The sequence below is a fragment of the Micropterus salmoides genome, unplaced genomic scaffold (assembly GCF_014851395.1).
Source record: "Micropterus salmoides isolate LMB-PRFRI ecotype aquatic unplaced genomic scaffold, ASM1485139v1 Ms_hic_scaffold_3, whole genome shotgun sequence".
NCBI lineage: Eukaryota > Metazoa > Chordata > Actinopteri > Centrarchiformes > Centrarchidae > Micropterus > Micropterus salmoides.
Genome location: NW_024042261.1, coordinates 10346359 through 10362851, shown reverse-complemented (window position 1 = coordinate 10362851; position 16493 = coordinate 10346359). Strand labels below are relative to the sequence as shown.

The following is a 16493-nucleotide window of genomic DNA, read 5'->3' as shown; positions in this document are numbered from 1 at the left end:
CCACCTCCTTAGTTATAGCGCCAGATGTGAACAAAAACATTTCCAGACAGAGGCTGAAATAATGACTGCAGTTAACAACAGCCTTTTTACTTGCTTGAACCAAAATTATTCGACTTCAGACTGTACAGAACTCAGCTGCCAGCCTTTTAACTAGAACAAAGAAATGTGATCACATCACAGCCTGCCAATTTGTGCCTGCTTACAGGCAATAATTTACTCACATCTGGCTCCGAAACTCATGTATTTATTTGCATTCATTTATTTATTGTGTGTAGGTCTACTAGCCTACTATACTGTTGTATTGTTTTTGTGTGCGTGCGTGTGTGAGAGAGGCTGAGAGGATAACAGCAGAGCATGTCAGAGCAGCAGCCACTGTTGTCACTGACTCTGTTCCAACCCCCTTTTTTTCTTCAATCCTCCTAATCTACCCCATTGTGAGGAAATCAGATCAGCTGAGTTGGTAAACTCCTTTAAGAAGTGCCTTTCCTGAGAAGGTTAATTTTCTTTTTAACTTCTATTTTTGTTTAAACCTAATGGTTTTATGACAGTTTTTTTTGTAACATGGATTTTGACAAGTGCTCTATAAATAAAGATTATTTCTACTACATCAGCTGTAGCTACCTACCATAAGCAAATGCTAATATTCACATCTAAAACACACAAGTTAGCTATTGACAAGCTTCTTGTCTTTGAAAATAACGCTAGGCTTCTGCTGTAGTAGCTAGTTAGGCATGACTGGTAACGTTTGCAGCTTATGTGAGCACAGATAAACTTAGTACAGTTTAATCCTTTCCCTACATGTTTGCTCTTGTGTTTTTGGGTTTGGAATAACAAACAAAAGACACCAGATTATTGCTCCATCCAGAAGCCCATGCACACTGCTTCAATATGTGAAGAAATTCAAGGCTTTCCAGGCCAGCAACCACTAGTTACAGATGCTAAGCTGTTCCTGGCCAATCACTGTTCATGGGCGGAGTGTGTAGTGAACGGCCAATTTGAATATCCCAACTTTGAACATCATTAATTTCAGGACAGTAGATGTTGTCATCAAAAAGCAAAGAAAGCAAGGCAGTGTGAGTTTAGATAAGTTTATTGTTATTCACATTTAAAAGATTCTAATGGCAGCACATTCTTCCACCGATACCTGGGCAACATCCTGTCCCGCAGACTCTGTGGAATGAAGTCTCAAAATTCATTTAGGGAAAAAGAATCTCACTTTCAAAATTAAATCAGGGATAAAAACCAACACCAGGGTAAGATGGTAAAAGAAAGATAGAAAAGCAGCATTTAAAACTTGGGGGTGGGAGTGCCATGTGCTTTTTTTTTGTGTGTATGTGTATGTATTGTCTCAGAGCAGGCACATTAGCAGTCAAAGACGCAGCTTCACCTTCAGATCAATCTCTATCAGCGTTACAGGAGCCAGAGAGCTGAGGAACAAACATGGATCAAAAATCAATCAAACTGGAGCGAGTGACCAAGAGACAGAGAGGGAGGGAGGGAGGGAGGCAAGTGCAAACCAGACTTGAGTTTCTGTTGTTTAGCTTGTAGGTGGCAACTGCCTGTTTGTCTGAGTTGTCTTCTACTAAACAGTAAGGGCTTTGTAAGGCTTGCCTGTACAAGCCTGACGCACACACAGTGTATAATGTAATCCATGTGTGCTGCACTGCATTCACACTAACAAAAATAGAACTGTGTGTGGACCTTCTCCCTTTCTTTCACGCTTGCTCCCCCTCTCCCTCGTGGCTTGGAGGGATTGTTGTGTCTCCACAGAGCCTGCTGTGTGGTTGGGAATATAAATATAAATACCAACACGTTTCCGAGGAGGCTTCCACAGAGTCTGTGCAGAACAGATGTCGGGGTAAACTGTCGCCCAAAACCACGGCATTTAAGGCCTTTCAAATGGAGGAATTGTGGTTCGACTCTATACATGTGATTAGCAGGAAACTGGATTGCAATATTCTCTTTTAGTCTCTCACTCCCTTCATTTTATTCATCAGCTCCTCTCGTCATCAGTCCAGGAGAAAGAAGAAGTCAGCAACAAGAAAAAAAAAGGAACAAAAAGAAGCAGAAAACCATAAGATAAAAACCTCCAAAATGGAAAACCCCCAACTGTTGTAAACAAAACCCCTTGCAGCGCTGTCTTCACCACCTGTTCGTAGTCAATGCCATCGTCCACATCCCCAGCAGATGTCTGATGGTTAGGATTAAGATGAGGGAGGCTGGTTACCATAAGAACAAATGGGCCCATCTGTGTGTACGTGGTCACTGGTACTGGAGGTAGTTCTTGAGAGTCTGCGGCAGTGGGAGTGCGTCGATGTGATGGATGCGCTCTCTACCCAGAGCCAGTCGAGCTACTCGTCTGCACAGGTCCATAAGGGGGAGGGGCTCCGCTGTGAGGGACAAGAGAGGAGAGATGTGGTGAGGGGCCTAACAGTGAATACTAATGTGACAACAGACCCTCTGAATCTGATTTAGTTTGTTTACACTTCAAGCTGATTTCTACACCTCAGTCAAAGCGCTATGGTACTACTGAAGGCCAGTGGACACCTGCTTTAGTCCCTCTACTAAGCATGGACCGTGTGACACTGCTGGCTTCATCCATCTCTTAAAGAAAAGGACTGTCCTTCAGACATGTAGGTGTCCTTTATGTTAATGCTCCTTATGGTTTTATTCAGACATGACAGCACCTTTACGGAAAAAGCAATAAGTCGCTGTAATATCTGGCACGTGGTGCGTGAGACAGATCACTGCTGAGAGGTGAATTGACAATGTAACGATGTGAAAGATTTAAAATGTTACTGTGTAATCTGACATGTTTCTGACTGTATGACAGTGATCTTAATCAGGGAAAGAAAACATGTATTTAGTTTCTGTGTGATAAACCATGTGCTGTTGCAGCATGTATATTAATCTGTCAGCATTCAATCCAGACATGACACAGAAATGTTAGCAGGTCCACCATAGTAAGTTTGACGTTGTGACTTGTACATGAAAGTAACCTGGTTGCTTAATCCGTCATGAGACAGACCTGTTGCTACCACATTTATATTAATTTCAATTTCTCCCCCTGGTAGTGAGCACACTTGTTACCAATCAATGATAACTGACAGTCTTACCGCTTTTACAGAATTGCATGTTGAAAACATTTTTGCTTCATTTATGTGTTTAGTGACTATTTATTACACTTCGAAGGGTCTGATAGATTTTAAGATATAGTAATGGAGTTTTCCACTGGGCCTTTGATGGACATTCACTTTCGCTAATAGTTTCAGAGTCCTGGTGTTGTACATGCTGGCTCACCGTCACACTGTCATGGCTTACAGAACAGACATGTTATTAGTAACACCTGTGCTTTTCCTACTAGTCAAAATGTCTGCAGTTAAAAAGGCTTATAAAAACACCCTGTAGATCAACCAACGTCATATTTATCATATAGTTTAATACAACTCACAGACTGCCCCTTTAAAGTCGGCGATTTGAGTCATCATTCGAGAAGACCAAGTCGACTTGTACATTGTTAGCTGAATCACTGCACACATTTCTTTTTTTAGCTGCGTCATTGTACAATGAGCAATAGCATGTCAGTCTACATACTTTAGAAAGCGAGTCTCGTCTCAAAATGACCAAACCACAAAATTAACTGATGGAAGTACAGAAGGGCAGTGGAAATAGAGGGTTGCAGGTACGTCCTCCTCTACTGCTGTCCAGTGTGACTGACTGTTTGCTTGATAATGCTAACTATGACCAGGACGCAGTTTTAGATGATAAACAGATGATGAATAAAGACTTTAAAACATGGAGGCTAATGTAGGAGTTTAGTGTAGGGCTTAAAGAAGGTTCCACCTTGTGGACAGGTGTGTAAACATGGATATACACAGAACTGTAGTTTCTATACATGGATAGTAGGGGTTGTGCAATGTGTTTGTCTACGATAGGGCTGCAACTAATGACTATTTTCTTAGTCGACTAATCTGTTAATTATTTCTTCGATTAGTTGACTAGTCACGATTATCTTTGTCACCCCTCAACCCTAATTAAACCATTTAACTAATTAAATGTCTGATCACTGATCTCCAACACACAGACTAACTAGCTAATGTTACCATTAAGTGAACAAGATTTACTATTCACTTTAAAACTTAACTGTTTAACAAAGAGTTTTGATTTGGAACTATATAAATTAAAAGAACATTAAAAGCAAGTAGGCCTACTACAACCATTATACACTAACAATGTAATGTCTATTTAGAACAATAAAGCAACACTTCCCCTTTCATACCACTTATTTCTTAATAGTGCTTATAGGTTTCAGTCTCAGTGGAAAATGTTCTATAGGCTACATCACGAGCCAGATGTTCCTTGATGTACTTTAAAGCACTACTACTACTACTACTACTACTACTACTACTACTACTGGGTCTCCGATATTGAAGAAATGTGACTTTGCAAAAAACTATCAAAACCACCATGTCCACACAGACACTGCAACTTGCATGCTGCAGAAAAGTTCCTGACTGAAGTTAAAGATTAACAAGCAGTGGCAGGAACATTGACACCAACAGCCGCACAGTCTACACAGAGATTGAATCAACTGACGTGTACCAGCCTCACTTGCATGGAGCTGGTTTGGCCAAAAATTGCTACAATGATGACAGAATCAAAGCCACTAACAACAACTATGACGGAACTCACAGCTAATAGAGTGGTGGATGAAATGGTTAACTTGTATTTGCAGTGTTTGAGGTCAGTAATACTTGTGCTGGTGATTTCATTTTTATAGTTTTCACTTAACTGCTTCAGTTCGGGGATAACCCCTTCACTCTTTCAACAGTTGGTAAGCAACAAACAGGAGCTCTGTGTTGAGAAGCTGCAGTCTTTATTTCCCAGCCACTGTAACTTACACTGTACATTACCGTTAAACTAAGGGCTTATTGCTGACACGCTGCTCTCTGCCATTCAGCGGCGCACACGTTCACACACGCTTGCCGTCTCTTCCTTCTCTCACATTACTTTTTCAAACACATTTTTGAAGGATGCAAAAAAAACAGTCACAGATTGTGTGTATTGTTACTTTTAGCCCTTTTCTCGCTCATACGCGGCCATTTAATAAATTGAAAATATGAAATGGCCGAACGTTAGATGACACACTGTGTAACGTTATGACACCATGACAGCAGTGGGTCAGAAAGTAGACACTATTTGCGGTGCTGCCGTCAGTGCTCCGGGCTCCGGGATACTTTGGCTTGAAAAAATGCCAGAAAATATCTAGCTTTCATATTTTTGTCAATATCTCACACCCCTAATGGATAGTTGTGAGTTGAGCTAATTGTGAATGACCTAAACAAAAAAGGTGGTTCAAATGTTTTTTTGTTTTTTTGTTTTTTTTTTCCTAGCTCTGCATTTAATTTACAGTTACTCTAATAATGCTATAGCCTTGGATGTATGTTAATAAAAAGCCCAAAGAAGCAGCATTATTATTATTAAAATATTAACCCAGACACGTCATCAATACTATCAACATATGCCAGTAGAACATGGCAATTTCCTTGTCTATGTATGTCAGACAGAGAGACTTAACTGCTCTGTCCCTTTTATGGATGTCAAGCTGCACCACCTGGAAGCACCATCTGGTAGGGCCGAGTTCCTGCTGTTTGGAGTCCACTTGCACACTGTGCGAAGGACACGAGCAGGGACGTTTACACTTGCACACAAACATAAACACACACACACACACACACACACACACACACACGTTGACAGGCTAGAGATGGACGAGAAAAGTTTGTCGTAGTTTCAATGAAGTTGCCTAACCTGCACAGTCTACATGACAGCAATCGCATGCTTCTAGCCCTGATGCGATGATTTATTGATGAAGCCAGCGTTTTAACAATAAGCTCTTCTTCTAGGCAAAGACCTTAAAATGGTTGTATCAATAATTAATAACGTCAAAGCTTTGAATCCATGTTCAGTCTGCAGTCTTAACATCGCATGATTTTTTAAATGCTTGTTGGCTCCGCATTTTGCACAATAAAAATAAATTTAAAATACTGTAGATAAAGGCCTCTTCTGTGACTGAAACTGAGCCGTTTCACTCCACAGTCCATTAAAAGCGAACCACATTACCACAAACTGACGCCTCATACCAACAAATAAGCAGCATATACATGATGTCTAGTCTTTAGTGTGTTCATGGAACAGTAGCAGACTGAGCCTGTCAGACCTCAGGCATTTCTCTGGACATGAGCTGCTGCCCTGGTGGTGCCCAGCCAAAAAGAAACATCAAGCAGATCAGGTACAGAAATCTGAACTTGATGTCACTGATAGAATCAATGATGAACTTTCAAACAGTGCTGCAATTGACTGAACTCCCTGAATTTCTCGGCTGCGGTCCAGTAAGTGACCTTTGAAACGGCAGTGAGGGGAAATAATGAAATCCACCAGTGAACCGCAGCTGACAGGGTGTAAAGAAACAGAGTACAGCTATCTCAATTTATTTGACTGCCATGGGCTTAATGAAAAGACTTTGTAACAGCACTTTGGGGACAAGTGGCAGAGTGTGGATTCATTTGCAGCCAACACGGCGAGTGCCCAAATCAGGTGGACATGCTGAATGAGCCCGGACTGAACTGAGACAATGTGCAGTGACATGTGCAATGAGACTGCACAGCTGATAATTCTTCACAGCAGTGGTAAAAAAATACCTGGCAGGACAATCACATCCCTCCAACATCTCATTACCCTCTGTTTCAAGTTCATGCGTTAGTACATCAACTTACAAGATTAGGAACCAAGAATCCTACAACTGGTAGTTCAATCGCATTTCCATTCGTCCAGCGTCCTGTGACCATCTGAACTCTGCTGTGTATCAAGGACTCAGATTCACACACACTCTTGGCTCAGGTGGGGCCTCTGTGGAAGGGAGGACCCAGAGATGGATTGACTTTCTGTTGGGTCTAACAGCACCTATCAATCAGTCTACCTTAACCAGCACAGCCCCAGCACGTACATAGGTAGTTTCCATAGTAACGAGCTCCTCACGCCACTGCTGTGTGATGTCAATGTACTGGGAGCGTATAGTCAGACTCACAACGTGTTACATGTTGTATGTGTCTAGATTTCTAGTGCTACCTGTGTTGTTGCCAATTTAAATATTCAGATTGTAAAAAAAACTGTATGGACAGTGACGAATTAAATGTTAAACTGCAAATTAAGTAGCCTCATCACAAGAGATTGGAATTAACTGGTAAAACATTGTGTGGAAAGTATTTTCTTTAGCTTCCATTTGGCAGACTTAGAGAAGTCATCATATTTCCTGTACATTCATTTAATCCACAACCCATATGATCCCCATTTTCTCCTCCAGTGTTATAACTTTTAAGTTACTGTACCTGCCTGGATCATCAGAACAAAGGAGGAAAGTGAATTATAACTTATCACACTTTAATTAGAAGTCCAACATGATTGCTTGGAGTGAGGAGATTGATGCCACCACAGACCGTAGCATTACTCTCTGACAGTGTTCTCCTAGGTAAGGTGATGACGTGATGATGCTGCAAAACCTTCAGAAAACCAGCCAATCCCAGCTAGCACAAGCTGGTTTCCATGGTAAGGGTTGCCTGGGGCGACAAGTGGTCCCATCAGACAGAGGTGATGAGCGCAGACAGGAAGTGCACGCTGTCCATCAACTGCTAAAACTGACTAACACTGCAAGTGGTTTAAGTTGTGATTAAAAAGCTGCTCCGGGTAAGTTCTGCTTAAATGAGAACATGATGAGGTTAAGACTAGACCTGCCGTACAGCTATTATATTTCTTGAATTTTATTACCCCCCCCGTTACCTAGAGCAACATCTTTGCATTGTGTTTTGGTGCGAGTTGACAAGGTTTTAAATACTTGCATTAAAAGGATACACTGGGTCATAGCACAATTATAACTGACAACTGCAATGCCAGAAAAACATATTTCTCTATGAAATGGCCTCATGCATTCAGCTCATATATTAGACCTAAGGGGTATTTTCTCTTTCAAAAGGGAGCTCTAACACTAACTTGACATGTATAATCATAATATTTACATTATATTTTCTTTCATATTTGCAACTAAGCCAGTGCGTGTGCCTGCATGTCAAGTTTCACACACTGAATGACTAAACTCAATCAGAATGAACAGGCAGTTTTATTAACCAATCCATGCTAATCAGCTGGAAGCCCTTCACTTAACCAGCAGTGAAAAATGGAACGCTTTGCCCATTCTTCATCTTTCCTCCTCCCTCTAGTCTGTCATGAAAATGTCTTATCTCTGCAATCTCCCTTTCCTCTCAAGTCCTTTTTTTGTAATGGCCAGAGACTAGTTTCTGACAGTTTTATGGCACACTAAAGAGGAGATGGAGTGTGGGAAAGTGTGGTTAAGGACGACTGAGTGCCTGATATACCGTTACACTACAGAGGCCCGCAGGCTGGCAGGCACACACCTATCCCTCACTTAATTGAGAAAAAAGTGGAGAAAGGGGAGGTAAATTTAGGGACGGCGGCGCGTCAGTCTGCCCTCATTGATGTGAGATGGCCAATAAGAAACCAATGATAGAGTCCACTGAATTTGTGTGGGTATGTGTGCACAGCATATACATCAGCTCACCATGAAAGTCAACACGACCCAGTTATGTCCTACTTAAAAATAAGGAGAAAGAACCATCTTTATGGCACGTGTTCCAGTTTACTCCATCCACTTCCTCCTGCATTCCCTTCAATACGAGAGATGTACCGAGGCAAGGGGGCAGACTCCCAGCCACGCTCTAATTGATTAGCATAAAACTGTTGAGGCTGTCTGACCTAGTTTTACGATGACATGTCTTACATATACAGCCCTTAAGGTAAGGACATGTCTCCGGTCCAACAGGTCAAAAGCGGGGGGAAAAGGGAGGAGAGGAATACATTTAAGGACGGACAGAATTAGATCAATGATGTATAAGATAAAAAAGAAAATTGGAGCAGGACAGTGAGGTGAGCAGCATTGAGGATGCGATAGGGCAAACCATCGCTCTATATCTAATCGGAAACGCAGGTGTTCAAATTGAATCGTCCACTCGGTGCTGAAACCGATTGCTCACTGAACTAGTGATTCCTTCCACTGGAGATATCCGACTTCCTATTACCTCGCACCGCCAAACTAATGAGAAGCATGGACTCCTGTCAATTTGGTCCCTGCTCCTCATTCGGCTTTTAACTCTGCTCAGGAAATAGAGGCTAAGCAGACATGACATGATTATAAATAGGACTATACTACTTTCCCAAACCAAAGAAATGCTCAGCTAATTTTTTCCTAAGTGTTTTTCTTTAACCTTTTCTTTATTTTACTTGGTGGTTGGACTGAAGTACACCCACTGCAGTTAGAAAAGACAAGATGAACATGAAGTGAGGAGAAAACAAGCCAGGAGAGATTTGTCAAAATGGTAACAGAATACAAAGACTAAATTCAAGTGGGCTTAAAAAAATAAGATTGATAAATCCAACATCATTCCAACAATATAACAGGCTTTGTTCACTGAAGCACTATTTTGGGTTAGCTGGCAGTGAATGTTTATCACCACTGACCCAAAGCCAAACCTATCTGTCCAGAAAAGGTTCAGCGGGGTTAGATTTAGTGCATCAAAAAGGATTAAATTCTGACAGGAAACTGATGGCTCACCAGCCCTGTACAGACCGAAGAGAGCTCTTATTGAAAATAAAAAGGACAAATTAGTTGAGCTGAAGACAGAAACTCAGGCTGCCTTGATACGTTACAGTTTTACCTACAAATCTTTGATGGGGATAAAATGCTTATAAAAACAAGATATTCATACTAGTTTGCATTATCTGTTTTTTCAGTATCTGGACTTACACTACCAGGGTAATCTCTAAACGGACAGCTGTATGTGAATGTAGAATCTGTAGGCAAGGGACAAGATTTTGGCATCAGTTTTGTCTCGTCCTCTGCACAGCGTTATCTTCCACTGAAAGCATCTCAGTCGCATTTCAGGAGCTGAGCACACGTTGGCTATTTGGTTGGTTATTTTGTCATCAAAATGCTCACTAACTACAGGAGACCAACCCCCAAGACTGCTGGTGCTCAATGACTGGCTGACAAGCTGAATGGTTTTACTGTAGTTTTGAGAACCACACAGTTACACCTCTCCCCCCTCTCCAACTTCAAACAAACAATCACCTTCCCCCACTGCCATGCTGACACCCCCTCCCCTTCTCTGACCCCTTACCTGCACTCATAATCTGATAAGAGGATGAAGTTCCCTCCTGCTTCAAACGCTCCACAATCATCCCAATCCCTAAAAAACCCTCCACACCCAGACTATAAGCACTGGCGCACCCCGGGGTTCATGCTCTCCCTACTTCTCTTCTCCCTCTATGTCAATGACTGCACCTCAGGAGACCCATCTGTCAAACTCGACGATACAACGGTCATCTGCCTCATCTGAGACTGTGATGAGTCTGCCTACAGATAGGAGGTTGATCAGCTGGCTCTCTGGTGTGGTCAGAACAATCTGGAACTTAACGCGCTCAAAACTGTGGAGATGATCGTGGACTTCAGGAGGAGCCCCCACCCCCCCCTTCAGCATTCTAACCAGGATCTACTTCCTGCACCAGCTCAGGAAGCTCAACCTGCCCAAGGAGCTGCTGATCTACATCTACACAGCCATCATCCAGTCTGTCCTCTTCACGTCCATCACTGTCTGGTTTGGATCCGTCACCAAAAAGGGCAGGGACAGACTACAACGGACAGTCAGGACTGCAGAAAAGATCATCGTTGGCAACCTGCCCTCCATTCAGGTAGGCGCAACAAAGCACTGTATGCCAAAACCAACAGACTCAGGAACAGTCTCTGATTCTCTATTTCAGAGCTGTTCATACTTTCATATTGTATATACTGTATACCACATCCACCTACCTCAAGTACATAACACCTGCACATAATACTTTATTATTACAGCATCCTTTACATGTATGAGCACCTGTATCTCATCCACCTCCAACATGTACATAATAACAATTACGGTAATAATTTACTCCTGCATCCTTTGCACTCTGCTCATTACACTATTGTCTCAGTCTGTCTATTTTGTTTTTCTTTATAGTGAGTGTATATATGTGTTCTCTATACTGTAGCCTGTGTATGATTGTGTAAGTAAGCACATTGTGAGCAATGTAAAGTCCTGAGTCAAATTCCTCATATGTGTACACATACCTGGCAAATAAAGCTGATTCTCAACATTGTCTGAAACAATTCCCTGATTTCCTCATTCGCGTTATAGCACTGGTGTCTAGTCACTGTGTGGAGGACCTAGAGCACCTCCACTCTCCGATCCAAAACACACACTCGGAAGGGCTGGAAAAGGTGACATGTTTGCAAACTAAGCATTCTGGTGTATGAAATCAAGGTATTTTCAACTGTTTCTCAGTGTTAGTGTGTCTGGTTTCTTATAAAGGCCAGGGGAATCCTTTTAATGACCTCAGAATCATTACAGATAGGATTGTTCATGTTTGCCTTTTGTGTCTTAATTTACCACTTTTTCCATTTGTAGAAATTAACATAATAGGCAAGCTGAGAACCATCCCCCTTCTGTATAATTGCCAAGCATTTCATTTGTACATTAAAATCCAAAAGAACATTGTCCACATTAGCTTAAAAAGACTACTTTATTAACCTCAGCTCCTCCATGGTCACCACCTTTGAAGAATGAGGAGAGGAAGCTAGCCATGCGTTGAGTGTTACCATGGTGAAAATCATTAACGATCGGGTGAAATTTTAGCTAAGACCTAGAACACAATACTTCAGCGAATTTAAGACTTTAAGGCCTAAACCCTGATTGTGCTCCATATCTTTTCCACTGTTTCGACACTTCTAATTTTGACTGGCGAGATGCAAATTGACAGAGGTGTTATTAGGTCCAACCTAGTAAGATTGCTGTCGTGACTTAGGTAGTGGGAATGCTTTCAGACATAAGCCAGTCATGTTGCCATCATAGTAATGTAGAGGGCTGCATGTCTGAAAGGGGCAATAATTACACTAACAGATTGTAATGTATGTGCTCATCTAAAATCATACTTATGTCAACATTCTGAAAATGTTTTCATATGGTGTCCACCTTGAAAGGTCTGGTCATGAGGTCTGGCCATCTCACATGCAGTTAACTGTGAATTAGGGTTGCAACTAACGATTACTTTGATAGTCGATTAATCTATCGATTATTGAAAGCACTAATCGACTATTCGGATTATGAATCGCAAAATGACAATGCCTCTCATTTAGCCATTAGCCTTTAAATTAAATCTGAGGTTGTTTTAGGCATGTGCTAATTAACAGTCAAGACAATAAAATAAATACTGCTTTCAAAAATGCATCTTTTAACGAATGTTTCAGCTGCAGCAACAGAAAGTTCCATTGAAATCACGTCCTGATAAGCAGCTGATCTGCTGTTTAGTGACGGAGCAGCTTCTACGCCAGTACAGCAACACCCTGGGACAAACTGACACTGTATACAAAGAAAGGAATAACGTCATGCATAACATTTGGGAACGTTGCATCCGTTGTGTATCATAATTATGTGCTACTCACAGCACTATTACTGTATCAAATTGACCAACTGTATAGAAAACGTTTCAGATCTTAACGTGAAGTAACACAGCTTTTACATGAAGCTACCTCGCTAATTAGCACGACATTACGCGCCTCCTCTTCAGATGCTTTCGTGTTTCCAGGAGAGCTCAGCTGCAGTTTACGACCTTTCTGGTTGTGTGAAGAGTGAAACTTGTTGGCAACGAATTTAATAATCGATTTTTGTCAACTACGTCGATTAGCTGTTGCACCCCTAGTATGAATAAGCCTGCATTTATGCAGGTTTGTGCTTTAGGACCTGATACTATGAGAACCGCTCCATATACATTTTGAGGAAGCTTCAAATAACTTTTAAATCATTAAACAAATCAAGTTAACTCCATTATCCACATACGAACAACAGGGCCCTGGAGTCCAATCGAAGCATTGGATCTTAGTCATTAATGTAGAATATTTGTGATCAACCACTGCATCAAGTCGTTATAACAATCCAAACAACACTGGCTGGCTGATTTTTAATCCAAGATTAATCTGTAAGGCAGTGCAGAGGTTCAACTGTAATTTATGCAAGGTCTAAACTCAGGTTACAGCTGTGCAGAGAATACTGCTAACGGCTCTGAACTGCAGACAGGCAGAAGGAAGAGAACCCATTTGCATAAAGCAAGCCCTTAAACAAACTAGTGCGCAAGCTGCCTGGTCAACAATTAATCATCCACCTATCCACCAACAAGTCAACTTAACTGTTTCCACAGCAACCTGACAACACAATTGGGTGTTGTAAACACCGAAAGGAAGGATTAGTGTTGAAAAGGATCAGGAGGAAAAAAAGAAGGCGTAGAAAGGATAGCAGGAGGGATGAGATGAAACACAATGGAGAGCTGGAGTCAAATACGGTTCACATTTGAAAAGGGGAGGGCAAGCACGTCAGCATAAAAAGCTTCCTCTTCTCTGAGTCCTTCTGGTGTAAAGGAGTTTGGAGCATCTTGTTGTTGTTATTAGGCTGGCCAGGCCAGTGTGGTGTCATGAGGTGTAGAGAAAATGATGGCTTTCCAAGAATAGGAATGCCAAGATCCAGCAACCCCATCGTTTTGTACTAGATGTTAGCGAGCCAGAGGTATGAAAACAAATATAATTCATGTCTCAGTAGGGTTGGTTTAAGTGTCTCTGGGACTGCGAGCCAGAGGACTGTTCACAAAATGCAAGAAGGATGATAAAACTGCATAACTGCAGGGTTTTAGGGGACAATATAGACAGAGGAGAAAAGTATAGGGATACTTATCTCTTCTTGCTTCCCATGGAGTAAGAGATGGAGAATAAAAAATTAAGCAGGAAGGAGAAGGAAGAAAAAGAGGTTTAAAGATACCACAAGACAAGTGAAAGACCAAGAAAGTGAATCCTCATTGAGTTACTATAAGATGATGCACAAAAGCAAGATCTGGGAAAAGGGGAGCGTTGCCATCTCCAAGCGTACATTTTATTGCTTTCATTTTTCTCTATTTACAACATGGAGATGTGCTTAAGCCCGATATAGTACACTGATCTTGCATGTGTATTTTGTCAAAACATAAGCTCTTTGAACATTCATGGGCAAACTCAACTGACATCCTAGATATTGTACTAGGCAGCCTTTAATGTATGAGTAAAGGTAATATCATGGTGACAGATGCATCAGTAGTCATCTCTGATGTGTACAATTAAGAAAAAAGGAAAATAAAACTAGTGACTGACATGAGTTCAGGCTCATAAGTTAGCGCCATTAGCCGTTTCCATTAGCAAACACTGTTTTGCCATCTCCAAGCTTCATTAGTCTGGCAAGAAACAGACTGATCAAACTATCCGTGCACTTCTGTGGTTTCTACTAGCTCTCACACACAGACACAAACTACACAAAGTGAATAATGAGAATGCTGTGTTGTTACAGTTTTGGCAAGACAAAACACTGCAGAGCCTGTTTACTAGGGCTCCACATTACCTGTTCTCTCAGAAATCATATACCCACGCTTGACAAAGCTTAGTTATTTCACGGTGGACCACCATGGGACCTTACTTTGGAAAGAAAATATATACAGTAGTCAATGGCAAGAGACAATTTTTTTGATCCCGTTTCAATTGTGCTCTGAATTACACATGGTCAATTTAAAATACATTTCAAAGTCAAGAAAGTCACAGTTCAAACAGGATAAAAAAAAACAAGTTGTCGTTTTTTTCCCGAAACAAGCTGCCATGAGTCAGAAGCAGAAGTGAGTGACTTAGGCTCTCTATATGAGTAAGCTAGCGAAGCGAAGTTTGTGTTTAAGGCGTTGACAGTCCCCTGAAGTCCCTTACCCTAACCATCACAGAAGTTTGCACCACATTGTTAGGTCACCGTCTAATATTCCTAAACTTTAGATGGTCGTAATCAATGTCGTCGATGAGTCACCCCAGCACTACTGTTTCCCAAACTGGGATCTAATCACTTAGTTCACATTCATGCATTTGTCAGGTCTAATGGCTGCATGGAGAGTTGAGACACATTTGTCTAAACTCACATTTTCAGCCAGTTTGTCAATGTAAACAATGTCAGAACAGCCTACTGTACATTTGCTCAATACAAATGGCTGAGATGTTAATGCATTATGCAATGTAATGAATTTGATTTTAAATACAAAGTTGATGTTGTAGCTGTCATTCTGCACTCATAGGCTATAATCAAACAAATGGCGGAAGAAAGAGCCCAAACAACCCATCCTTTAAATTTTGGGGTTATTTCAACCTGTCCTTTGAAATCCAAGGATATGTCAACCAGACTACACAGTAAACAATGTACTTGACAGTACAAGCTTGAATTTTTTTTATTTCTTCTGGCTGTATACGATAGCTATGTAATAGAATATATTAATGAAGTTTGGTCACGGTCAATTGTTCAATTTTCTGATGACAGTGTTCGCAGGATGATGCAGCTTTGGTCAAGCTAGTGGTTTCTAGTGGAGCTAGAATGTGCTTGAGCTTTTTCTAAAAACAGATTTCTAACTGTTTCATTAGAGACACCCAGTTCTATCTCTGGCATCTAAGAGAGACAGGTTACGTAAGAAATCAAATCGATGCAGCACAACCAGAGATAGTCATTTCTCTTCCACACTTCCTTCTTTCTTGTTAAAATCTGTCGCTTAAATTATCCACAAAGCAACTCAGACAGTTCGGTCAGAGATTTAGTTGAGTTACGCTAGTAGCGGCTAATGTAGCCTCGAGCCTCTAACCTAAAGGAGAGATTAGGAGCGGGCTACAGAGGTCTGGAAAGCTCTGTTCTTTCTTGTAGCCCCAACAAACGCTGACTCAAGTGACACTCCCCAAGACCTCAAAACAGACTTTGATGTGTAAAATCAGCAGAGTTCCCCTTTCAGCAAAAAAGCCTGAGACATTTGGAACAAAAGGGGCAACATGGGGGATCCCTTTTGAGTCCTCTTTCTAAGCACCTGCTGTAAGACCAAGAAAACCCAATATTCTGTTTAGTCTGCTAACTCATGAGGAATATATGGCATGAAATGTGTTCACCAGAAACACATTTCCTTCCACTCTCCTACCGATTTGTATGAATCGGCACTGGATGCACACAACCAAAACAATGAGCTAGAGGCCTGTAATAGCCACAGAGAACTGTTGAGAGGATGCTGATTTGCAGAATGTTAAATACGGCTTAATTAAAATTTTAACTAATGAAAGGCCACTTCCATGTTTATACATTGCGGATGTCTCCCAAGTATTGGTGCTTCAAGAACATATTTTCCCCACTCGAGCTACATCTTACACTGAAACCAAAACGCATGACAGATTTTACTTTTACATTACAGCTTTAATGAAGCATGAATATGTGCCACTCTATACACTTTATGTGCACATAAGCTACTTCACA

The 16493-nt window shown here is 41.3% G+C and overlaps 1 protein-coding gene across 2 annotated transcripts in view; it reads right to left on the bottom strand.

Moving 5' to 3' along the window:
- Positions 1–1072: 1072 nt before the first annotated feature.
- LOC119882900 (SPRY domain-containing SOCS box protein 4-like) overlaps positions 1073–16493 on the bottom strand; it is a 51616-nt gene continuing 36195 nt past the window's right edge. For both annotated transcript variants that reach the window (XM_038693242.1, XM_038693243.1), the window contains one exon: positions 1073–2390. In XM_038693242.1, the coding sequence (XP_038549170.1) occupies positions 2263–2390 (128 nt within the window). In that variant the 3' untranslated portion in view covers positions 1073–2262. The remainder of the gene's footprint in view (positions 2391–16493) is intronic.